This window comes from Hemiscyllium ocellatum, chromosome 7 (assembly GCF_020745735.1).
Source record: "Hemiscyllium ocellatum isolate sHemOce1 chromosome 7, sHemOce1.pat.X.cur, whole genome shotgun sequence".
In the NCBI taxonomy this organism is placed as follows: domain Eukaryota; kingdom Metazoa; phylum Chordata; class Chondrichthyes; order Orectolobiformes; family Hemiscylliidae; genus Hemiscyllium; species Hemiscyllium ocellatum.
The window spans coordinates 12,375,190-12,401,779 of NC_083407.1; the positions used below are offsets into that span (position 1 = coordinate 12,375,190).

The 26,590-nt window shown below is 44.1% G+C and overlaps 1 protein-coding gene across 2 annotated transcripts in view; it reads left to right on the forward strand.

Annotated features, from left to right (window-relative positions):
* adcy5 (adenylate cyclase 5) overlaps positions 1–26,590 on the forward strand; it is a 424,581-nt gene that overhangs the window by 197,071 nt on the left and 200,920 nt on the right. For both annotated transcript variants that reach the window (XM_060828269.1, XM_060828270.1), the window contains exon 3: positions 7,101–7,222. In XM_060828269.1, the coding sequence (XP_060684252.1) occupies positions 7,101–7,222 (122 nt within the window). The remainder of the gene's footprint in view (positions 1–7,100; positions 7,223–26,590) is intronic.

A 26,590-nucleotide genomic window follows, 5' to 3' on the forward strand; every position in this document is an offset into this window, starting at 1 on the left:
AGGCGCCCAAAACTAACCACAATATTCCAAATGTATTATGAAGAAGGGCTTATGCCCGAAACATCGATTTTCCTGCTCCTTGAATGCTGCCTGACCTGCTGCGCTTTTCCAGCAACACATTTTTCAGCAAATGTATTATGACCAGTGATTTTGTAGAGGCGTAGCATCATTTCCTTGCTTTTATACAGTATGCCTTTATTTATAAACCCATATATATGCCTTCTTAATAATTGTTTCAAATTTCCTGGCCACCTTCAGAGAAGTATTACAAAAGGAAGCTGCAGAGATAATGGATGTACTGGTAGTAATCTTGCAGGAATCCTCAAATACTGAAAAAGTACCAAAGGATTGCGAAACGACCAAAGTGGTATCTTTATTTGAAAATGGTAGGAGATGAGAAATAGGTAACTTCCGGACAGGTAGCTTCATACCTGTAAGGGTAAAAAATGAGGTCTGCAGATGCTGGAGATCACAGTTGAAAATGTGTTGCTGGTTAAAGCACAGCAGGTCAGGTAGCATCCAAGGAATAGGAAATTCGACGTTTCGGGCATAAGCCCTCATTCCTGATGAAGGGCTTATGTCCGAAACGTCGAATTTCCTATTCCTTGGATGCTGCCTGACCTGCTGTGCTTTAACCAGCAACACATTTTCAACCAGCTTCATACCTTTGTCTGTTATTGGGAAAACATTAGATCCTATTATAAAAGATATAGAAACACCATTTAGAAATACATATAATGATCAAGCAGAGACAGCATGGCTTCATCAGGAGGAAATCATGCCTGACAAATTTATTGGAAGTTTGTAGGAGGAAACAGGGAGGTAGATAAGAGGGAAGAAGTGGATGTCATCTCAGAAGGTTTGATAAGGTATCACAAGTTAGGCTACTTGATAAGGTAAGAATCTGTGGTTTTGGAGGTGGTATATTAGCATAGATAGGCGATTAGCTAATCAATAGAAAACTGAGTGTTGGAATAAGCTGGATGACAACCGGTAACTAACAGAAAGATTTAACAGTCTGTGCAGGGACCACAATTAGTCACAATATATTAATGACTTAAAGTTATAGCGGCATAGAGATGTACAGCATGGAAACAGACCCTTTGGTCTAACTCATTCATGCCGACCTAAGCTAGTCCCACCTGCCAGCACCCAGCCCATATCCCTTTAAACCCTTCCTGTTCATATACCTATCCAGATGCCTTTTAAAAGTTGCAATTGTACCACCCTCTTCCACTTCCTCTGGCAGCTCATTCCATACCTGCACCACCCTCTGCGTGAAAAAGTTGCCCCTTTGGTCTCTTTTATATCTTTCCCCCTCACCCTAAACCTGTGCCCTCTAGCTCTGGACTCGCCCATCCCAGAGAAATGACTTTGTCTATTTATCCTATCCATGCCCTTCAGGATTTGGATGAGGAAAGTGCATGTGATGTAGCCAGGTTTGCAGATGATACAAGTGTAAGTGGAAATGCAAGTGCTGAAGTAAGACCATAAGGAATAGGAACAAGTGTAGGCCATTTAGCTCCTTGAACCTGCTCCACCATTCAATAGGATTATGGCTGATCAGACAACATTCCTCACATCCACTTTCCTATCTTTACCCTATAATCCTTGCTTCCCCGAACTGCCCTCTGAAACGGACTGCAGAGCCTAGGCAACAAATGCTGGCCGTGTTAGCAATATCTGCATCCCACAGAAGAATTCAAAAAATGTAGTTTGCTAGGTCATTGAAGAAGGAGGCTAGTAGCTGCAAATTTAGAGGGAAGGAGAATGGTACCTGAGGAGAGGAAACGATGAACCACATCAGCCAACATGGGGACTAAAAAGGGGAGTTAGGTGGTCATCAGTTAGGGAGGACTGGGGCAAACAGAACAGCAGGATTTCATTAACATTGTGAGCCCAGGAAAGAGGACGAGGAGAGTGATGGAGGAAACCTGAGCCCAGTGCAAGGAAGAACGTTAGATACATCTTAATTTGCTGGACTCAGGAAGCGGAGGGATGTGGCAGGGGGTAGATGATTAGATGGTCTCAATCTAAGAAGTCCGTAAGCTCTGGACGCATGATGGTAGAGATAAGGAGAGAGAGAGGTGGGAGATGGTTGATAATGAAGATGTTGCCTTTGCTTCCCATGGTGACCATGCAATAGTTTTGGCAGAGGAGAGCAGGGAGCGAAGTTGGCGCTGAAGATGGATGAGGCTCAGGGTTTTATTGGGGAAAATCGCTACAAAGGTTGGGGGTTGGAGAGCGAGTCAGTGTGGGGACCTGATTGCGTAGTTTGCTAGCTGAGGAACATAAAGATTTGAAGATGCTTAATTAGACAGAATTCGACATTATATTGGCTTTATCTTAAAAAAAAGTCTCCACTTGATCATTTGAAGTTGTTGATTAATTCAGGGTTTCTTTTGAACAACAAGGTTTAATTATCAGGAAACTGTAGTACACAGAGAGAAAAGTGGGTGTTGCTAATTGTGCTAAGTACCTGAATAATTCATAAATTACATGTATGATGAATGAATAATGAATATTCCTTGAAAGCCTCTTCTGGATAAGTTAAATGAGCATACAACGAAAACATTTAACTCTTAAAAAAGGTCAGCCTGCAATTCAGGTGGGAAAGCATTAAATCTGCGAAGATTCACAACTCCTGATCATTGAGTCACGTAGCTTGGAAACTGAGCTTTCAATCCAACTGGTCCATGACAACTGTGTTCCAAAACCAACCTAGTCTCACTCGCCTGCTCGTGGCCCATATCCCTGCAAACCTTTCCTTATCATGTACTTATCCAAATATCTTTTAAATGTTGTAACTATCTGCATCCACTACTTCCTGTGGCAGTTCATTCCACATATGAACCACACTCTGAAAAAACATCGGCCTTCTTAAATGTTTCTCCTCTCACCTTAAAAATATGCCCCCTAGTTTTGAACTCCCCACCTTAGGTGCTATTCACCTTATCTTTGCCCCAAATGATTTTATGAACCTCTATCACGTCACCCCTCAACCTTCCACGCCCCAGTGAAAAACATCCCAGCTGTCTTTATAACTCAAACCCTCCATTCCTGGCAACATCCTGGTAAATCTTTTCTGAACCCTCTCCAAATTAATTATATCCTTCCTATAACAGGGCGATCAGAACTGCGCAAAGTACTCCAGAGAAGGTCTCACCAACATCAGCACAACCTCAGTGTGATTTCTCAATTCCTATGCTCAAAGGTCTGAGCAATGAAGGTCAGCTTGTTAAATTCTTTCTTAACCCTGACTACGTGTGACAAAAATTTCAAAGAACTATGTACCTTAACCTCTAGGTCTCTGTGTTCAACAACACTACCCAGGAGGAGAAAGTGAGGTCTGCAGATGCTGGAGATCAGAGCTGAAAATGTGTTGCTGGAAAAGCGCAGCAGGTCAGGCAGCATCCAAGGAACAGGAAATTCAACATTTCGGGCATAAGCTTATGCCCGAAACGTCGAATTTCCTGTTCCTTGGATGCTGCCTGACCTGCTGCGCTTTTCCAGCAACACATTTTCAACACTACCCAGGACCCTACCGTTAATTGTAAAAGCACTGCCTTTGTTTGTTTCACCATAGTTTAAGAGCTCGCATTTATTCAAATTAAACTCCATTTGCCACTCCTCAGCCCATTAACCCAATTAATCAAGATCTCTTTGCACTCTTAGGTAACCTTCTTCACCCTCAACTATACCACAGATTTTGGTGTCAACTGCAAACTATTAACCATGACTCCTAAATTCTCGGCCAAATCGTTTATATAAACGACAAACAAAAGTGGACCCAATACCGATCCCTGTCGAACACCACTGTCATCAAAGGCCTCCAGTCCGAAAAACAACCCTCCACCACTGCCCTCTATCTCCTACTGTCAAGCTAATTTTGTATGCAATTGGCAAGCTCACCTTGAACTGTATGAACTGCTGATTAGTCAGTATGAATGCCCAAGAAAGACAGGAGGAACAATTCCTCATCAACACCCATTACACCGACAGAAAGGAAAAGATAGCACAGAGAATGCTGCAGGAACTCAACAGCCTAGGCAGCATTAGTGGAGAGAGAAGGAAGTTAACGTTTCAAATCTGGCATGACTCTTCAGAACTGATTGATTTCTTTCTCTCTTCATGGATGTTGCCATGTCTGCTGAGTTTCTCCAGCATTCTGTGTGCTTGTTTCAGATTTCCAGTAATCACAGTGTTTTGCCTTCGTTTAAGAATGAGATAAGAACTTTCATGACCTCAGTGTGTATCCCGAAGCACTTTGCAGCTGATATAGTGTAATAAATAGTGCAATCTTGTTGAGGCCACACTTGGCGTACTGTCCACTGCTTTTACAAAAGAGATAGAGGGGTGTTGGGAGATAATGTGACAGAGGTTTCCAGGACTGATACTAGAACTGGGAGATTATATCGGGAAAAACTGATGAAGTTGAGACAGAGAAAGAGCTGATGGATGACTTGGTAGATCTGATCATACCACTCATTTCAATAGGGAAACCTTGAGGATTTTTTTTAATTGAGAGAGTGGTGAGGATGTGGAACTTGTAATCACAGGTAGTAGTTAAAGCAAATAGAATGGATGTATTTATTCCATTCCCACGTTTATTCTGCCCTGAGAGCTGGTACCTGGCCCATTGTCACTTGATGCTCATCTTGAACCATTTTCCTGGCATGGTTTTGTCGGTGGTGTTTTGCCATTGTCTTCTCGACTTAGGTAGGGCAAGGAGACAGGTCTCAAGTCAAACTGAGCTAGAAGAGGAATCAAACCTGCACTGTCAGCACTAATCTAGACCATGTGCAGACCACCAAAGCTAAGCAGCCCTGCACCCACGCATTTGAGGATATACACAAGAAGGAGAAAGGGCTGGAAGGATATATTAATGGGTTAGGTGAAAGTTAGTGCAAAGAGATTTGTGTGGTGCATATGCATCAACATAGACACACTTAGCAGATTGGCCTATTTCTGTCCAGTAAATGATCAGTAAAAAGTGTTTTTGAAAGATATTAATTTAATGGACAAATGGCAGAGTCCAGCCCAATGTCCTGTCCATTGTCATCTAAATCAAACTATCTGCTCATTATGATTTGGAGATGCCGGTGTTACGTTAAAAGTCACACAACACGAGGTAATTGTCCAACGGGTTTATTTGGAAGCACTAGCTTTCTGAGCGCTGCTCCTTCATCAGGTAGTTGAAGCTAGTGCTTCCAAATAAACCTGTTGGACTATAACCTGGTGTTGTGTGATTTTTAACTCTGCTCATTATTACATACTTGTTTATGGGATCCTGTTGTGTATAAACTGGCTGAAGAGTCATATGAGATGCTGCCAGATGTGTTGAGTTTCTTTCTGTGTTTGTTTCAGAGTTCCAGCATCCACAGTATGTAGCTTTTACATAAAGACTGCAGTGTTTTCTACATATCAGCAGAGACCCACATTACAAAATAAACTTGATTGGCTGTGAAACTCTCTGGGTCCAGCTGAGGTCATGAAACATGCAATATAATATATATTATTTTAAGAGCTGGTCAGTGGGTAGGAATCTTGCAGCAAATAACTCACCTCCTGAAACCCACCCCTTCCTCCCCAAAGCTGGTCCACTGAGTACAAGGCACAAGTCAGTAGTGTGATAGAGTTCTCACTCGCCTCTGGGTGAGGACAGCTCCAACAAGGCTCACAAAGCTCAACACTGAAAATGTGTTGCTGGTTAAAGCGCAGCAGGTCAGGCAGCATCCAAGGAACAGGAAATTCGACGTTTCGGGCTAAAGCCCTTCATCATTCCTGATGAAGGGCTTTAGCCCGAAAGTCGAATTTCCTGTTCCTTGGATGCTGCCTGACCTGCTGCGCTTTAACCAGCAACACATTTTCAGCTCTGATCTCCAGCATCTGCAGACCTCACTTTTTACTCACAAAGCTCAACACCATCCTGGTCAAAGCAGTCACTTGATTGGCACCACATCCACAAATATTTACTCCCTCCACCACTGATGCTCAGTAGCAACAGTATGTAGCATCTACAACATGCACTGCGGAAATTCACCAAAACTCTTCCAAACCCACGATCAAGGACAGCAGGCATGTGGTAACCTCATCACCTGCAAGCCGCACATCATCCTGACTTGGAAATATATCGCAGTTCCTTCAGTATGGCTGAGTCAAAATCCTGGAACTCCTCCCCCACCCCCACCACCAAGTATCATTCTAGGTCTACCTACAGCACATGGAATGAAGCAGGTCAAGAGTACACTTCACCACCACCTTCTCAAAGGCAGTAAATGCTGACCCAAAGAGTGATGCCCACATCCTTTGAAGGAATAGTAAATAAAAATGAACACTTTTCACAGCCAGATACAGCTTAGCTTGATTATAGAGTCATAGAATAGATCCTTTGACTAACTCATCCATGCCAACCGGGTTTCCAAAGCTGAATCATACCATTTGCTTGCACTTGGCCCATATTCCGCGAAAGCTCTCTTATCCATGTACCTGTCAAAATGTCTTTTAAATGTTATAATTGTACTCACCTCTGCCACTTCCTTTGGCAGCTCATTCAGTACACACACCACCCTCTGTGTGAAAAAGGTGCCCCTCAGGATCTTTTTAAATCTTTCCACTCTCATTTTAAACCTATGCCATATAATATTGGACTTCTCTACCTTTGGGAAAAGACCTTGGCTGTTCCCCTTACAATACACTTCAAGATTTTATAAACCTCTATAAGATTACCCTTCAGCCTCTGACACTCCAGGGAAAAATGTCCCAGACTATCCATCCTCTCCTTATAGCTCAAACCCTCAAGTCTTGGTAACGTCCTTTTAAATCTTTTTTGCAGCCTCTCCAGTTTAATTACATCCTTCCTACAACAGGGCAAAAAAAATTGTGACTCATTCGGGCAAAGCCAGGTGTGTTTGCTGTTCTAGATTGTCTCTTTTGACTTTTCTAATTGAGAAGCCTGCATGGATAGAATCGACTTAGGTTAGACACCATTCATAGACTGTGATCCCTGGTGTCTGCAACATGTTTGGGAGCAAAAGTGAGGGCATTTATCTTTTGCGTTCGAGTCTGTCTGACCATTTCAATTACTCCTCCCTATACAGGAACGTCTTCTGTTGTCAGTACTTCCGAGGCATGTTGCCATGGAGATGAAGGCCGATATTAATGCCAAGCAAGAGGATATGATGTTCCACAAGATTTATATACAGAAGCATGACAACGTCAGGTAGGTAATACGTCTCAACTTGGCCTCTATGGCCAGTTCATCAATACCAGTGCACTTTATAGAGGAATCCAAACAGGCAGTGACTGTTTTTTTAGTTCAGAGGGAGGTATACAGTTGTGTCCCCTAAGGGAGTGGTAATTAGGTTACATCTGTTTTCGATGTTTACTTATGCCATGAACCTGGGTGTAATGCTAGGCATATTATCTAAATGGTGCAAGATTGAAGCGTTCACAGATGTGGAGGGATCTGTGCATCTTAGAAATTTAGAAAAATAGGAGCAGGAGTGGGCCATTCTGCCCTTCCAGCCTTCTGTAACTGTTCAATAGGATTGTGGCTGATCATCCAACTCAATATCCTGTTCCCATTTTCACACTGTATCTTTTAGCCCTAAGAGCTATTTCTACATATTTCTTGAAAGTCTCCAATGCTTTGATCTCAACATTTTGGCAGAGAATTGCACAGGCTCATCAATCTCTGAAGAAATCTCTCCTCATTTCTGTCCTGAAAGGTTTGTCCCTTCTCCTTTGACTCTGACACCTGGTTCTGGATTTCCTGGTAATCAAGAGAATCCTTCCTGCATCTATTCTGTCTCACCTTGTTAGAATTATACAGCTTTTATGACGCATGAATTGTAAAAGATGTAGGAAGTAATTAGGAAGTAATGTTATTTATTGCAGGGTGGATTTGAATATAAAATAGGGAGGTTATGCTTTGGTTACACTTCACAATTATAGTTTTGAAGGATAGGATAGATTTAAGATAAAGTACAGAGGTTTAGGGTGAGATGTAAGGAAAATTCTTTTCACTGGGACTGTGGTGAGAATCTTAGACTCATTGCCTGTAAGGACAGTAGAGGCAGAAACTTTCACAATATTTAATGAGTCTTTAGATGGACTTCAACGCTCACTTGCACTGTCAAGATATATCGGCTCAGTGCTGGAAAATGGGATTTGAGTAGTTAGGTGAGTTGCTTTTGACTGGTGCAGACTTGATGGGCTGAAGGGCCTTTGCCTGCGCTGTAGACCCCCATGACCCTATAACATTTAATGTTGCTGCGAGGCTTGTATCTACCGAACGTCAGAAGATCTAACAGATAAGTTGATTGAGACATTGAAGATCATGATTGGCCTTAACGGGATAGATTTGGAGAAGATATTTTCTCTTGTGGATGAATCCAGAATCAGGGATAACCACTTAAGACAGAGATAAGGAAACTTTTTTTTTCTTGCACGTGGTCATGAGTCTTTGGAACTCTGTTCTTCAAAAGACAATGGAGTCCCTGAATATATTTAAGGCAGATTCTTCATAAGCAAGGGGTAAGTGTTATGAAAAATAGATGGGAAGCTGGAGTAATCAGATCAATCACAACCTTATAGACTGGTAGAGCAGGCTTGAGGGGCCAAGCGGCCTACTCTTGCCTCTATTTCAGATGTCCATAAGGCACATCTTCAAACCAACGGACTAGAAGTTCGGTGATATAATAAACAATGAGGAATACAGAAAGTGTAGTGATTGTAACAATCAGCTGGGTGGACCTCATCAAATATAAATTCCCTGATTAGGGCTGTTAGTCTGGTCCCATCAGGGAGCCCTGGCTGACAGATAATAAAATCTGTATTAGATGTTCTGACACTCTGAGAGCTGGCTCTGAGGGAGCTGGACCAGTGTCAAGGACTTTCCATGTGTAAATAAAATGTGACTTGGTGACAGGATACTGGCCTCTGTGGAGGTAATTTAGTGGGGACGAAATGAAAGTAAGTTCCGGAAGAAACTCATTTGCAGTAGTCATCTTTGAGCTGGGGTAAGCATTTCTGGCATCATGCCATTACTTGGGAAGCTTGACTCGTGTGACCCTGCAGCTAAAGACTGGGTCCAGTATGTGGTTAGAATGTGATATTTTTTTCAGGTGAATTACATTGGGGCAGGTGAAAACCAATGAGTAATTCTCCTGACAGCTTGTGGACCTGCAGCTTTTTCAGTTATTAGGAGCCTGACGTTTCTTAAGGGGCCAGATATTAAAATCTTTCTCGAGTTGACAGATTTAGTTAAGGAATATTATGACCCTCAACCACCTCTAATTTTGATACGCTATCGTTTTTATTAAACAATTCGAGAATCAGGGGAATGCAAATCGGGATTTTTGACTAGGTTTAGGTGACTGGCAGAGGCATGTGACTTTGTTTAACTCTTGAAGAGATGCTTAGAGACTGGTTGGTAAGTGGGATGAATAATGTAACCATGCAAAAGCACCTATAAGCGAAGCCCAATTGGACCTCAAATAGGAGAAAGTGAGGACTGCAGAAGCTGGAGGTTAGACAAAAGAGTGTAGCGCTGGAAAAGCACAGCAAGTCAGACACCATCAGGAAAGTTTTATGATGAAGGGCTTATGCCCAAAACGTCAATTCTCCTGCTCCTCGGATTCTGCCTAACCTGCTGTGCTTTTCCAGTACCATACTCTTGACTCTGAACTTCAAATAGGAACTATAATTGGCTTTATCATTGGAAAATGTGGCAAGTGGAACTTATGAGTTGCAGGGAATTTTGATGGAAATGGACCTCCTCGCCAATCTGACTGAGCTTGAAGACAATTGCTTTGCCACACTCAGGATGTATCTGAACAAAGGAGCTCTAAGCTAACCCACAGCAAAACTCCAAAACAAAGCCAAGCCTTGGCCAAATGGTTACAATTTACTTCAGAATCCAGGCAGGGATGTCATTGTAGTTGATGCTGGTATGCAGATTTGAGACAGCAAAAGAGTGTCACTAGGCCTGAATTGAGTGAGAGGCTGGTATCCAGGAGAGTGCACACTCTGGAAAGTCCACCTACGTCTGGTTTAGAACTGTTAAAATGCTTAGTAGCATCCAGGTCAGAAGCAATCAAAATAAATGTCTGGTTAAATGGTCACCCAATTCTAATGGAGATCAATACCGATGCGGCCGATTCAGCGATCTCAGAATCAGTCTTTAACAAAATTCGTTCTGGAATTCAACTCTTCAGCTTGTGTAAGTCCTTGGCTAGCCTGGGGAACTTTTATAGATTAATGGAACCACTTTGATTCCGGTCTCTTATAAGAAGCAGCTGGTTCAGTTCCCAGTGATTGTAGTAAATGGCTCAGGCCCAGGCTTGATGGAGTGAAACTGGTTGAGAACGATTCACCTAGATTAGTTCAATATTTTTCCATTAGAGAATGGCTACCTGAGTGTGGTCAGAATTAAATACACTGAAGTCTTCCACAAAGGCCTGGGGACTATCAAAGAAGACAAGACCACCTTGCATGTTGACCAGGAAGCAATTCCACAACTCTACAAGGCCTGCCCAGTGCCATTTGCCTTACATGCAGAAATAGAGGCAGCAATCAGAAGGCTGGAAAGTGAAGGAACCATCAAAGCAGTCCGGTTTGTGGAATGGGAAGCACCAGTCACACCAATTATGAAGTGGGACAGTCAGTTCACCTTTGTGGGCATTTTTAAAAAAATGATAAACTGCTTTTTACAGCTGGATAAATACCCAATCCTCGATAGATGATTTACACGCAAATCTGGTGGAGGCAGGGGGTGCTGGTCCTTCACGAAGATGGACATGAGCCACACTTAATTGCGGTTGTGGTTAGATGAGGATTCTCAGAAGTATGCCCATATAAGACTATAATTTAGGGTATCATTAGCCCATGCCATTTTTCAGTGGATGATGCAGAACATTTTACAAGCTCTAACCCTGGTCACCATTTATCTAGATGATGTGCTAATAGGGAAGACCAATGAAGAGCACTTAGAGAACTTTGACATAGTCCTTAGACATTTCTCCCTGGTGGACGTATGCCTAAGAAGGGAAAAAAGTATGTTCCAGGCATCACAAGGGACCTACTTGGGCTACAGAGTTAACAAGAGTTAACAAGTGAAGCTTAGGCCTACCCTTGGACAGATGAATTAATATGGAAAGTTCATTCATAACCTGGCCTCTTTTCTAGCACTCCTAAAAATGGGCCAGCTTAGAAATGGTCGCATGGCCAAGCCTTAACTTTCAGGGAAGTGAAGAAATAGCTATCATCCTCCTGAGGCATTGGCACACTGTGATCCCAAGTGAGATCTGGCATTGACACGTGATGCCCCCCCTACATGGCATCAGAGCAGTAGTAGCTCATAGGTGGCCCAATGGAGAGGAATGCCCAATAATGTATGCGTACAAGACTTCGGCTAATGCGGAATGTAAGTACGCCCAAATACCAAAGGAAGGTATGGTGGTCATGTTAGGAGTCAGGAAGTTCCACCAATGCCTTTATGAATGTAAATTTGAAATAATAATGGATCATAAGTCCCTGCTAGGTCCACTTAAAGAGGACAAGGCAGTGCTGCCCATATTTCAGACCGAATTCAATGGTGAGCATGAATACTAAGTGCATATAATTACAAATTGGAACTCTGTCTGGGAGGCCATTTATCTCCTACTGGCAGAAACTGGCATTGGTAATTCTGCCACTGGAAGAGTCCATTGTGGTTTTAAATTTCCTGGATACACTTGCTTTCACCGCTGACATTCTCAGTCTTTGGATGCCGAAAGATTCGGTCCTGGCAAAACTGAATCAGTTGGTGGTGATGGGGAAAACAAAGGGCTTTCACAATCAGTATTGAAACCTTTTTGGATTTGGAGAGACCAGATCACATAGAGGATGACATATTATTATGGGGAGCAAGAATGATTGCCCTGAGCAAGGTTCACTGCCACGTATTGTCCGAACTCCACTAGGGTCATCCAGGGATTTCCAAAAGGGAGATGTACGCAGGAGGTTATGTCTTGTGGCCAGGCTTGAATGCAAACATAGCCATGTGGATAGGGCGGTGCCCAGAGTGCCATCAAGGACAAAAGTTACCACCAGCAGCTCCTCCATATCCAGGGAAATGGCCAGGTAAACCCTGGACTCAGTTACACACTCGACTGTGCAGATCCTTTCATGGGCTGAATGTTCTTAGTCATTGTAGGTGCTCACTCAAGGTGGTTGGACGTGCATAGAGTTCTTTCAACAAACATGGGAACAACGATAGAAAAACTGTGTGCATCTTTTGCATTACACGGACTCCTGGGAGTGCTGGTCAATAATAGGGCATCATTCACCAGCAGGGAATTTGAATATTTCCTGAAGTCGAATCAATTAGGCACAAAAGGACAGGTTCGAACCATCCATCGTCCAATAATCAGGCAGAAAGAGCAGTCCAAACCTTGAAGGCAGGCTTAGAGAAACAGCCTCCAGCTTCAGTAGATAGCAAACTCAACTGGTTCCTATTTGATTATGGGAGCACCCATCAACAACAGGGATCGCTCTAGCATAGCTCTAGCTAATGAGGAGAAGACTCTGCACCAAGTTAAACCTGATCTTCCTGGACCTGGGGTGGGGTCAGAGTGAAATGGCATCAGGAACGCCAGTGCCAGACGCTAGACTCCACCAAGTGAGAGAGACGGTTTACTACTTAGGATGAGGTTTGGTGCAGGAACCACGAAGATGGCCCTGCATGGGTAAGAAGCTTGGTTGATGCAAAGTCAAGACCAATGATGTAAAAGGTTTGGGTCAGAGCGATGGTCCTGAAACAGCACGTGGACCATATAAAAGCCACTAACTCACAAACGGTGTGGGAACAAAATGTGCCCTGCTCCTCAGAACACTTGGAAAGGCTGTGAGAACCTGTGAGTTCTACCTTTCTAGGCAGAAGTGGGTACTGCATTCCAGGATTCGTGATGAAGGGTTTTTGCCCGAAACTTCGATTTTCCTGCTCCTCGGATGCTGCTTGACCTGCTGTGCTTTTCTAGCACCACTCTAATCTTGGTTCCATCTTTCTGTCAAGTGTTGAAGTAACCTCTGAATCTGAGATGGACACGGCAGATCTCGCTGCATCAAAGCCTTTGCTGTCTGAAGAGGAGAGTGAATTTCTTGCTGAGGTGCTCTGGGTGCAAGAGCCAAGCTCCTGTGCATTACACACTGTCCGTATCCGATACAGAGTCAGAGTAACCTGATCGGGTGCAGAAAAAACACCCCAGAAAGTGCCAAAAGGAAAAGGACTGGCATATATCCTCAGACGCTTAAGGGTTAGGATGTAGTGATTATAACAAGGTCAGCCAGGTAAACCTCAGAATATGAGTTCTCTGATTGGGGTTGTACATCTGGTCTGACAGATTACAAGAGGTGTGTCAGACATTCTGACACTGAGAGTTGAATGTGAGGGAGCTGGACCAGTGTTAAGCACTTTCTATATGTAAATAATGGATGACTTGGGGAAGGGGCACCAGCCTCTGTGGAGTTACTTCAGAAAGAAATTTAAGGAGAACATTTACCACTGAAATGGGTAGGACACATATTCATAAAATCTAATGCAGAGGAATACTCAGTGAAGAAAAAGTGTTTTTTCACCATCAACTTCCAGAAAGGGAGCAGTACATGGAATTTGCTAATAACTTCCACCCTGCCCTCAAATTCACTTAGAGTAAAAAGTGAGGTCTGCAGATGCTGGAGATCAGAGCTGAAAATGTGTTGCTGGTTAAAGCGCAGCAGGTCAGGCAGCATTCAAGGAACAGGAAATTCGATGTTTCGGGCTAAAGCCCTTCATCAGGAATGAGAAAAGTGTGTCAGCTCAAATTCACTTGGTCTATATTGGACACCTCCCTCCCCTTTCTTGACCTCTCTGTTTCCATCTCGGGCGACTCAGTGAAGAAAAAGTGTTTGGAAGAATAAGGAAAGGCAATAGAACATAAATGGCACAATTCTGCATGATATGCCCAAACAGAGGGCCCTGTGGAGTGAATGTGCAGTAATCTCTGAAGATGACAGGACAGGTTGATAAATCTGTTCATGGTGCATACGGGAGTGTAAAATCAAATAAGTCATACTAAATCATTACATTGGCCTTGGCTGGAGTATTGTGTCCAATTCTGGGTGTTACATTTTAAGCAGGATGTCACGGCCTTAGAAAATTTAAGACATCTATGAGAATGGTGTTGGGGCAGGGGAGGGGTAAGGAAATGCCAAGGTTCTCTGGATAGACAAGTGGAATTGAATTAAAGGAAGATTTAACAGACAAAATTTTGAAGGATTTTGATTCATTGGGAAAAAAACTATTTCCTTTGGCAAGGAAGGCAATAACAAGGAAACAGAGATTTAAATAAATTGACTAAAGTACAGGAGAGGTAGATGAGGTAAAGGCCTATTCCCCACTGCACTGCTCTAAACATCTGCCCCCGCTAACATAATAAAGATAGGGTCCCCCTTGTCCTCACTTATCAACCCACCAGCTTCCACTCCAATGTATCATCCTGAAATACTCCCGCCAAATTAGACCTCTCCACCCAGAATATCTTGCTTTCCGCAAGGACTGTTCCCTTCGACACTGCCTGGTTTATGCCACACTCTCCACCAACCCCTGGTACCTTCCCCTGTAAGCAAAAAAGATGTAACACCTGCCCATACATACCTTACTTCACCTCCAACCAGGGCCCAAAACAGTCTTTCCAGGTGGGATAGAGGTTCACCTGCATCTCCTCCAACTATTCTATTGTATCTGGTGCTCCCGATGCAGTCTTCTCTATATTGGTGAGGTCCAGTGTAAACTAGGTGTCCTTTTTACAGAGTATCTTTGCTGTGCCTAAAGTGGCCAGCCTGATCTGTCAGTCACCACCCATTTCAATTCCCCCTCCCACTCCCGCTCTGACATGTCCATCCTCAGCCTCCTCCATTACCACAGTGAACCCGACTGCACATCTTCTGCCTGGGCATCTACAGCCCAGAGGACCTAACACTGAGTTCTCAAATTTCAAATAAAGTTTCCACTCTTTATAGCCCTGCCTCCTCCCTTCCATCCCACCTACCGACACTTTCTTCCAGCTACCAATCAGATTCAGCCCTCCCATCGCCAAGCCAGCTCATACCCCTACCTGTGTTCACCTATCACTACCCCAACATTCTGCTACTCTCCCCACCCCACCCACCCTCTCTATTATCTGGAGCTGCCCCTACGCCAACATCTAGTCCTGAAGAAGAGTTATAGCCAAAACGTTGACTTCTCCCCCTCCTGATGCTGCTTGGCTTGTGTGTTCTTCCAGCAACCTGCCAGTTTACTTTGGATTCCAGCATCTGCAGTTTTTTTTAAATCTCCAAACTTCATGCCCAGGTTTGGCAGGACTGCAGAGCTTAAATCTGATCCATTGGTAGTGGGATTGTTTAGTCCTGTAACCGGCTGCTTCTGCAGTTGGGATACAGTAGTCCTGTTTGGTAGCTTCACCAGATTGATACCTCGTTTTTAGGTGGGCCCAGTACTGTCCTGCATTCTTTATTGAACAGGGTTGATTGCCTGGCTTGATGGTAATGGTGGATATGCTGGGCCATGAGATTGCAGATTGTGATTCAGTGTAATTCTTCTTCTGATGTCCACCTCATGGATGCCCAGTCTTGAATTGCTAGATCCATTCAATGTCTATTCCATCTACAACAGTGATAATGCCCAAAGTTTGTGCGAAGATTTGTAGCTCGGGTGCTTGTTGTAGTGGTTCTGTTCGCCGAGCTGGAAGTTTTTGTTGCAAACGTTTCGTCCACTGGCTAGGAGACATCATCAGTGCTCTGGAGCCTCCTGCGAAGCGCTTCTTTGATGTTTCTTCCGGCATTTATAGTGGTCTGTCCTTGCCGTTTCCGGGTGTCAGTTTCAGCTGTCCGCTGTAGTGATTAGACACAAACCAACAGCCACGCTCAGACAACAACTTACTAGAACAAAGGAGCCAATACCCAACATGAGCAAAACTAATGTAGTTTATAAAATACCATGCAAGGACTGCACAAAACACTATATAGGACAAACAGGAAGACAGCTAACAATCCGCATACATGAACACCAACTAGCCACGAAACGACACGACCAGCTATCCCTAGTAGCCACACACTCAGACAACAAGCAACATGAATTCGACTGGGAAAACACTACTATCATAGGGCAAGCCAGACAGAGAACAGCCAGGGAATTCCTAGAGGCATGGCATTCATCCACAAACTCCATCAATAGACACATCGACCTGGACCCAATATACCAATCACTACAGCGGACAGCTGAAACTGACACCCGGAAGCGGCAAGGACAGACCACTATAAATGCCGAAAGAAACATCAAAGAAGCGCTTCGCAGGAGGCTCCAGAGCACTGATGATGTCTCCTAGCCAGGGGACGAAACGTTTGCAACAAAAACTTCCAGCTCGGCGAACAGAACCACTACTACTGTGATAATGCCACATAACACAATGAATAGTATTCTCGGTGTAAAGGCAGGACTTTGTTTCCACAGGAACTGTACAGTGGTTGCTCTTACCGATACTGTCAAGGACAGATATACCTGTGCCAGGCAGATTGGTGAGAATTAGGCCACATATGGCTTTACCTCTTCTTGGTCATTTCATCACCTGCTGCAGATCCAGTCTAGCAGCAATGTCCTTGAAGACCATACCAGCTTGATCAGTAGAGCTGCTACCAAGGTGTTCTTAGTGATGGACATTGAAGTCCCCCATCCAAAGTACATTCTGGCCCTTGCCACCTGCAATGCTTCCTCCAAGTGTTGTTTGACATGGAGGAGTACTGATTCATCAGCCAAAGGAGGACAGTGTGTGGTAATGAGCAGGATGTTTCCTTGCATAATCGACCTGATGCCATAACACTTCATGGAATGTAGAGTCAATGCTGAGCACTCCCAGACAGGTGCCTTCCAACTGGAGGCTACTGCGCTACCATCTCTGCTAGGTCTGTCTTGATAGTGGAGCAGGACATACTCAGGGATAGTGATGGTGGTGTCTGGGGCATTATTTGTAAGGTCTGATTCTATGAGTATGACTATGTCAGACTGTTGCTTGACTACAGTGTGGGACAGCTCCTCCAATTTTGGCACATGTCCAGTAAGAAGGGCATGGCTGTTTGCCGATGTCATTTTTGGTCCCAAGGTTGATGCCTGGTGGACCATCCCCAGCGTTCACCTGCACTAGCCTTCACCACCTGAAGATTAAGTCATCTAGTGACAGTAAGAATGAAAAGATGACTTAAGAGAATAAGAATAATGTCCAGTTGAGCAGTTAAGGGATGGGTGAAGGAGTGTGGGGGAGCCAGCTGGGAATGGGGTGCATGTGTGGCTGTCACTGTCATAGAGTCATGGAGGTCTACAGCATGGAAGCAGGCCCTTTGGCCCAACGTGTCCATGCTGCCCAGTTTTCACAATTTAAACTAATCCCGTTTGCCTGCATTTGGTCTCTATCCCTCCATACCTATCCCATCCATGTACCCTATCTAAATGTTTCTTAAATAATGTAATTCCACTCCCTTCCATCACTACCTCAGGCAGCCCGTTCCAGGCACTCACCATCCTCTGGGTGAGAAAATTGTCCCTCTGGACCCTTTTGTATCTCTCCCCTTTCACCTTAAACCTATGCCCTCGAGTTTCAGACTCCCCTACCATGGGGAAAAGTGATAGGCTATCTGCCTTTTCTCTGTCTCTCATGATTTTCATGGATTTTGATGGGTTCAGACACTACAGAGAAAAATGTCTATGATGTGTTATTCAGCCTGTTCTATTCCTGGTCTCCGTGTGATGGGCTACATTCCCAGCTGGAATGCTATTAGGCATTGAGAACGCCGGACAGAGACAGAGTCACATTGTACAGAAGAATAGAGGAACTAGCCACAGGGATCTTGCATATAGAACATTGACTTCAGTAAGATCTTGGTTTCTTGAAACTTCAAGCAGCTTAGTATTCTGAGCAGTACTCTTGAGTTCTGAAACTCCACAATATAATAAGGTGACCTTCTGTCTTTTGTATTTTTTGGAAGAAAGGGAGGCATTGGCCTAGTGGTGTTATCGATAGACCATTAGTCAAGTGATCCAGGTACTGGTTTGGAATCTGGGGTTTGAATACCATTATGGTGGATGGTAGAATGTGAATTGAATTTTTAAAAATTAAGAGTCTAACGAAGATCATAAAATGATTTTCAGGTGAAAAAAATCCCCATCTGGTTCACACAGTATCCTTTAGGAAACTGCTATGCTTACTGGATCTGACTTATATGTGACTTCAGACCCATAGCAATTTAGTTGACTCTTACCTGTTCTCTGGCAATTAGGGATGGGTGATATATGCTGGTCTGGCAGCAAACCCACATCCTGTGAATAAAAGATAATGTTTGTCCTTGTGAGAATAAAGCTATTGAGCGCTTTTGTGATGACAAGGAATAGGAAGACTTGAATTTATATAGTTAAAAATCACACAACACCAGGTTATAGTCCAACAGGTTTAACTAGCTTTCAGAGTGATGCTCCTTCATCAGGTGGTTGTGAGGATACAATTGTAAGGCACACAATTTATAGCAAAAGTTTACAGTGTGATGTAACTGAAATTATACATTGAAAAATACCTTGATTATCTGTTGAGTCTTTTATCTGTTCGAATACCATGATAGTTTCACTTCTTTCATGTGTAAATCACAAAACGTTTTTTTAAAGTTGCATTCTAAGGTTAACTGTAACAATTGGTGTTAGCCAGACAATATGTTGAAAGTGTTAGCCCCCGTGTTCTCTGTCTATGCCATGATATTTAGACTGATTCTAATCTAAAAAGTGAGATAACAGAGTTTTATATGAATTCATGCAGTTTTTGAGTAAAGTACAATGTAACTCTGCAAGTACAAATTCACCCCACAAACATATATGTGTGTGTGTGTGTGTGTCTATCTGTCTGTCTGGGTTGGGGGGTTGTGAGTGTGAGAGAGAGTGTGTATGTGAGTGTACAGTGTCTTAAGTCTGTGAGGGGGGGTGCATGTGTGAGTGTAGGAGTGTGTGTGTCTGTAAGGGTATGTGTTCATGTCTGTATATGTGTGTCCGTGTGTATGTGTGTGTATAAGAGTGCCTGTGTATGTGTATGTGTGCGTGTGTGTGTGTATATAGTGCAATGGTGGTCACCTGTAATGTCACATGAACCCAAGGTCCCGGTTGAAGCCCTCCCTATAGGTATGGACTTAGCTATCAGCCTCTGCTCGATCACTTTTCTCTGCTGCCTGTCCCGAAGTCCGCCTTGGAGGATGGTCACCCGAAGGTCTGAGGTCAAATGTCCTGGACCACTGAAGTGTTCCCCAACTGAGAGGGAGCCCTCCTGTCTGTTGATTGTTGTGCGGTGCCCATTCATCCGTTACTGTAGCCTTTGCTTGGTTTCCCCAATGTATCATGCCTCAGGGCATCCTTAACTGCAACGTATAAGATAGACTACGTTGGCTGAGTCACATGACTACCTGCCACGTACATGGTGGGAGGTGTCCCACGCATAATGATGGTATCCATATCCACACTCTGACATGTCTTGCAGCGCCGACCGAAACAGGGTTGTATGGAGCATCTTTTGTGGTTAGCGCAGTTGTATGGACATCTAGTTTGTGATGTTTGACACGATCAGTGGATTCAATTCCATTACTGGTTGAGGTCAGTACAAAAGACCTTCTCAACCTCATACTTCACCTGAAGCGTGGTGCCCCTCAGATTAAACCATCACTAGTTGTCTCTGTCCAATGAAGATGATAGGTCAGAGAGGAGGGTGGAGCGGATAGATGGGAAGGAAGATTAGCAGGTAGGACAAGTCATGAGGATGGTGCTGATCTGGCAGTTTGGAACCTGCCAATCCTCCTTCCCACCTATCTGCTCCACCCTATCATCTTCATCCCCACCCCCATCCACCTATTGCACTCTTAGCTACCTTCTTCCCAGCCCCACCCTCTCCCATTTATCTCTCCACCCCGGAGGCTCCCTGCCTTCATTCCTGATGAAGGGCTTTTGCCCTAAACGTTGATTTTCCTGCTCCTCAGAAGCTGGCTGACCTGCTGTGCTTTTCCAGCACCACTCTAATCTAGATACTGAATTCCAACATCTGCAATCCTCACATTCGCCTGGCCGTGGGAAATTGTCCCATAGCATCTAGGGATGTGCAGAGGTTAGGTGGATCAGCCATGGTAAACGCAGGGTTACGGAGCTAGGATGGGGAGTTGGATCTGGGTGAGATGCTCTTTGGAGGACAGTGCAGACTTGGTGGGCTGAATGGTCTGTTTCTGCACTATAGAAATTCTACAAATGCTGCATTTAAATATCACTCCTAACGTAGTAAAATATCCGATTATTCTTTGCAGGGGTATTAATCAGACAATAAAAGAAGGAAATATTGAGGACAGGTTGTCTAAATACTTAGTCAATGTAATGGTTTTTATGGACTGTCTTTGCTGGAGATATATTCATGGAAAAGGGACTAAGGAAGTGTTCTATGGATGAGGTGGCTTGGCGAAGCCATGGTCTGCAAGGTGGGGACAAAGAGAGTAAGAGGCATGCAAAAGGCCAGATTTTGGGTGGTATGGTAGCTCAATGGTTAGTGATGCTGCCTCATAGCGCCAGGGACCCAGGTTCAATTCAAACCTTGGGTGACTGTCTCCCCATGTCTGCCGGGTGCTCTGTTTTTTTTCTCACAGTCCAAAGATGTGCAAGTTAGGTGGATTGGCCAGGCTAAATTGTCCATAGCATCCAGTGATTGGCAGGTTAGCTGCATTAACCATGATAAATGCAGGGTTACAGGAGTAGGTTAGGGGCTGGGTGGGATGCTCTTGGGAGGGATTCTGCAGACTCAGTGTGCTGAATGGCCTCTTTCAGCACTATAGAGATTCTTTGAGAGATCTCAGAGAGTCGTGGAACTGTAGGGGGTAACAGGGTTTGGGAGGGGGAGGGTGGGAGGAGCTGTAAACAGCAACAGAATTAGCAACTACATGAATTTGAATATGTTGCCTCTATATTAAAAACTGAAAATGTGTTGCTGGAAAAGCGCAGCAGGTCAGGCAGCATCCAAGGAGCAGGAGAGTCGATGTTTCGGGCATAAGCTCTCGAAGAAGGACTTATGCCCGAAACATCGAGTCTCCTGTTCCTTGGATGCTGCCTGACCTGCTGCGCTTTTCCAGCAACACATTTTCAGCTCTGATCTCCAGCATCTGCAGTCCTCACTTTCTCCTTCTATATTAAACACACCAGTTTTTGATGGCTTGCTTCACAGCAGGTAGTCAGTTTAGCATTTTGAGCAGACGATGTCTCTGTTTCTACTATTTGCAGCATACAGGTTAAATATATTTGTTTTACTAACATTGTTCAAGTTGAAGTGCTAATTAAAGGCACTTAATAATAGCATCGAAGAATTTTACAACCATTCAGTGGACTGTAGTTTAAACAAATTCAACTGAGTAAGAGCAATCTGCTAGCTTTGTTGTCTAAAACTGAAAATGGAGAAAAACAAGCTAAAATCAAAGCCAGCGCTAAGGACCTAGGAATGGACCTGTACTCATTGGACTTTAGAATAAAGAGAGGTGACCTTACTGAGGCAGACAAGATTCTCAGGAACTTCACAAGATAGATGTGGAAAGATTTTTCCCCTTGTAGTTGAGTCGAGGACCAGAGGGTATAATCTCAGAATAAGGGGTCCCACATATAAGACAGAGATGAGGAGAGATTTCTTCTCTCAGAAAGTAGCGAATCTGTGGAATACTTTACCAGAGAGAATTGTTGAAACTGGATTGTTAAATACATTCAAGGCTGAGATAGACAGGTTTTTTAATCAGTAAGGGAATGAAGGGTTATGGTGAATAAGGCAGGAAATGAGTTACCAAGTGACTTATATGCATAGCTGAAAATGTGTTGCTTGAGTTCTGGTCGCCATATTTCGGGAAGGATGTAGAAGCATTGGAAAAGGTGCAGAGGAGATTTACCAGGATGTTGCCTGGTCTGAAGGGACGGTCTTATAAGGAAAGTCTGAGAGATTTGAGTCTATTCTCATTGGAAAGAAGAAGGCTAAGAGGTGATTTGATAGAGATATACGAGATGATCAGAGGATTAGATAGAGTAGACAGTGAAAGTCTTTTTCCCTAAGATGATGCTGTCAGTATGTACGAGGGGGCAGAGCTACAAATTTAGGGATGATAGATTTAAGACAGACGTCAGAGGCAGGTTCTTTACTCAGAGAGTGGTAAGGGTGTGGAATGTCCTGTCTGCCAATGTAGTTAACTCAGCCACATTGGGGAGATTTAAACAATCTAAAATCTGATTGAAGATTTGTAGCTCGGGTATCCGTTGTTGTGGTTCTGCTCGCCGAGCTGGAAGTTTTTGCTGCAAACGTTTCATTCCCTGGCTAGGGAACATCATCAGTGCTGTTGGAGCCTCGTGTGAAGCGCTGCTTTGATGTTTCTTCCGGTATTTGTATTGGTTTGTTCTTGCCGCTTCCGGGTGTCAGTTTCAGCTGCAGTGATTTATATGTGGGGTCCAGGTCGATGTGTCTGTTGATGGAGTTTGGGGATGAATGCCATGCTTCTAGGAATTCTCTGGCTGTTCTCTGTCTGGCTTGTCCTATGATGGTGGTGTTTTCCCAGTCAAATTCATGTTGCTGGTTGTCTGAGTGTATGGCTACTAGAGATAGCTGGTCGTGTCGTTTTGTGGCTAGCTGATGTTCATGGATGCGGATTGTTAGCTGTCTTCCTGATTGTCCCATAAAGGACAAACAGGAAGACAGCTAACAATCCGCATCCATGAACATCAGCTAGCCACAAAACGACATGACCAGCTATCTCTAGTAGCCATACACTCAGACAACCAGCAACATGAATTTGACTGGGAAAACACCACTATCATAGGACAAGCCAGACAGAGAACAGCCAGAGAATTCCTAGAAGCATGGCATTCATCCCCAAACTCCATCAACAGACACATTGACCTGGACACCATATACAAACCACTACAGCTGAAACTGACACCCGGAAATGGCAAGAACATCCATCAACAGACACATCGACCTGGACCCCACATACAAATCACTGCAGCTGAAACTGACACCCGGAAGCGGCAAGAACAAACCAATATAAATACCGGAAGAAACATCAAAGCAGCGTTTCACACGAGGCTCCAACAGCCCTGATGATGTTCCCTAGCCAGGGAACGAAACGTTTGCAGCAAAAACTTCCAGCTCGGCGAGCAGAACCACAACATTTAAACAATCCTTGGATAAGCACATGGATGATGATGGGGTAGTATAGGGGAATGAGCTGAGAATAGTTCCAGGTCGGTGCAACATCGAGGGCTGAAGGGCCTGTTCTACGCTGTATTGTTCTATGTTCTATGGTGAGACCGCGTCTGGTGTATTGTGTACAGTTTTGGTCTCCATATCCAAGGAACAATGTTCTGGCTATGTAGGAAGTCCGAAAATTACCGAACTGATTCCTGAGATAGCAGAACTGATGTATAAAGAGACATTGGATCATTTAGGATTATATTCACCAGCATTTAGAAGAATGTATCAGAGAATCCCTACACTTCGGATGCAGGCCATTCCGCCCAATAAATCCACACCAACCCTCCAAAGAGCCCAGACCCACCCCATCCTATCCCTGCATTGCCAATGGCTAACCCACCTAACCTACACACACCCCGATCACTCTGGGCAGTTTTATAAGACCAATCTATCTAACCTGAATATCTTTGGACAGTGGGAGGAAGCTCACACAGACAGTTGCCCAAAGGCAGAATTGAACCCAGGTCCCTATGCTGTGAGACAGCAATGCTAACCACTGAGCCACCATGCCATTATGAGGGAGGATCTCATAAAATCCTGTAAAATTCTAATAGGACTGGACATGGTAAATGGTGGAAGGACCTTCCCCACGATTGGGAATCCCCAATTCAAAGAACTAAGGCCCCCATCTAAGGATATGGGATAGGTTATTTAGGACTGAGATGAGGAGAAATTTCTTCATCCAGAGAGGCGGGCGGCATGGTGGCTCAGTGGTTAGCATTGCTGCCTCACAGCACCAGGGACCTGGGTTCAATTCCCAGGCAACTGTCTGTGTGGAATTTGCACATTCCCCCCATGTCTGCATCAGTTTCCTCCCACAGTCCAAAGATGTGCAGGTCAGGTGATTTGGCCATGCTAAACTGTCCGTAGTGTTAGTTGCATTAGTCAGGGTTAAATCTTGGGGGATGGGTCTGGGTGGGTTGCTCTTCTGAGGGTTGGTGTGGACGTGTTGAAGGGCCTGTTTCCACACTGTAGGTAATCTAATCAAGAAAATGATGAGCTGATGGGATTTTATGCCATAAGAAATGTTTAAGGCCAGAAAATTGAGTAATTCCTTCTTGAAAATAGATACAGTTCCCAGGCTAAAGGGATCAAAGGGTATGGAAAGAAAGTAGGAACCAATTGAAGTGAATTGGATGATTAGTCATGATCATGTTGAATGGTGGAGCAGCTAAAGGCCCAGATTGTGCACTCCTACTCCTATTTTCACTATTTCTATGTATAACTATATGCAAATCCTTCCCAGTTGCTTTCCCTCAACTTCAGGATGGATTGTGCCACATTTTCTAGATGATAATGGCAATGATGCACTTTTTCAAGGGAGATTCTAAAGTTCCTTGAAGCACTTCCTCTCTCCTCCTGGGTTTGCTTGTCATGTCACATCTCTGGGAGAGCTTGATTCGGGAGTCTTGTGTTAGGCATGTGGGCAATGTGGCCTGCCCAGCAGAGCTGGTTGAACATGATCAATGCTTCAATGATGGCGATCTTGGCCTTAAGTGAGAAGTTGGCAATTGTGTGTCTATCCTGCCAAAGGACTTGCAGGACCTTGCGGATGTATTGATGGTGCTACCTCTCTCAGATTTTACTGAAGGCTGCATTTGACCAAGTGTGGCACCAAGGGGTCCCCAGCAAAACTGGAATCGGTGGGAATCAGAGGGCGACCTCTCCACTGGTTTGAGTCATACCTGGTAGATAGGAAGATGATTATGATTGTGGAAGGCCAGTCATCTCATCTCTGGTTTAGCTCTGCAGGAGTGGTATTCTGAACCCCTCTATCTTCAGATACTTCATTAAAAACCTTACATCCATCATAGGATCAAAGGTAGGGATGTTTGCCAATGATAATATAGATGACTAGTTGCAATTCGTCAGGTACTGAAGCAGTCCGTGTTCAAATGCAGCAGGAAGCTGACAAGTGGCAAGTAACATTTGTGCCATACAAATGCCAGCCAATCTCTACCTCCAAAAAGAAAGATTCTAACCACTGCCCCTTAATATTCAATGGTGTTGCCATTATTAAATTCCCCCGCTATCAATATCATGTGGGTTACCATTCACCTGTTCACACATAAATACTACGGCTACAAGAGCAGGTCAGAGGCGAGGAATTCTGTAGCAAGTAATGAACCTTCTGACTCCCCAGATTCTGTCTTATCCTCTATAAGGCTCAAGTCAGGAGTACGACGGAATATTCCCCTTTTATTTAGCAGACACATGGATGGGTCCATGAATATGAAGGCTTTATGGATTGGCAAATGGATTAATTTAGAATATCTGGTCGGCTTGGATGAGTTGGACCAAACGGTCTGTTTCCGTACTGTGCAACTCTATGACAGTATATGCTTGGATGGGTGCAGCTTCAACAACATTCAAGAGGCTGGACACCATTCAGGACAAAGCAGCCCACTTGTCTGGCACTACATCCACAACCATCCATTCCTTCACCACTGTCATTCAGTCGTTGCAGTGTGTACTTACTACAAGATGCATTGCAGAAATTCACCAGAGATCCTTCCACAGTACCTTCCATACCATGACCACTCAATCAAGAAGGACAAGGTCTGCAGATGGATGGGAACAGCACCACTTGCAAGTTCCCCTCCAAGCCACTCAACATCCTGACTTTGAAATATATCACTGTTCCTTCACAGTTGTCTGGTCAAATTCCTGGAATTCGCACTCTAAGGACATTCTAGACTTACCCATAGCACATGGACTGCTGCAGTTCAAGTGGCAGCTCACCCCCACCTTCTCAGGGCCAGCTTTGACTCATAATAAATGCTGGTCCAGCCAGCAATGCCCCTATCCCAGACGTGAATGCAATAAAGATCACAGCTGATCTGATTGTAATCTCAACTCTTCCTGTTTGTCCCTGATAACCTTTCATCCCTTGACAAGAATCTATCTATCTCTGCCTTAAAAATATTGTGTTTCACCACCCTTTCAGGAAGAGAGTTCCTCAGACCCATGACCCTCTGACAGATAAAAAAAATTATTATAATGTTTGCCTTAAGTGGGCCGCCCCCTGATTCTTAAAACAGTCATTTGTAGTTCTGGATTCCCTCATAAGATAAAGCATCTTCTCCACATCCACCCTGTCAAGACCTTCCAGGATTTCATATGTTAGAATCACATTGCTTGTTACCATTATAGAGTCATAGAGTCAAACAGCATGGAAACAGTCCCTTTGGTCCAACCATGCCACTCTGACAATAATCCCAATGCTGAGCACA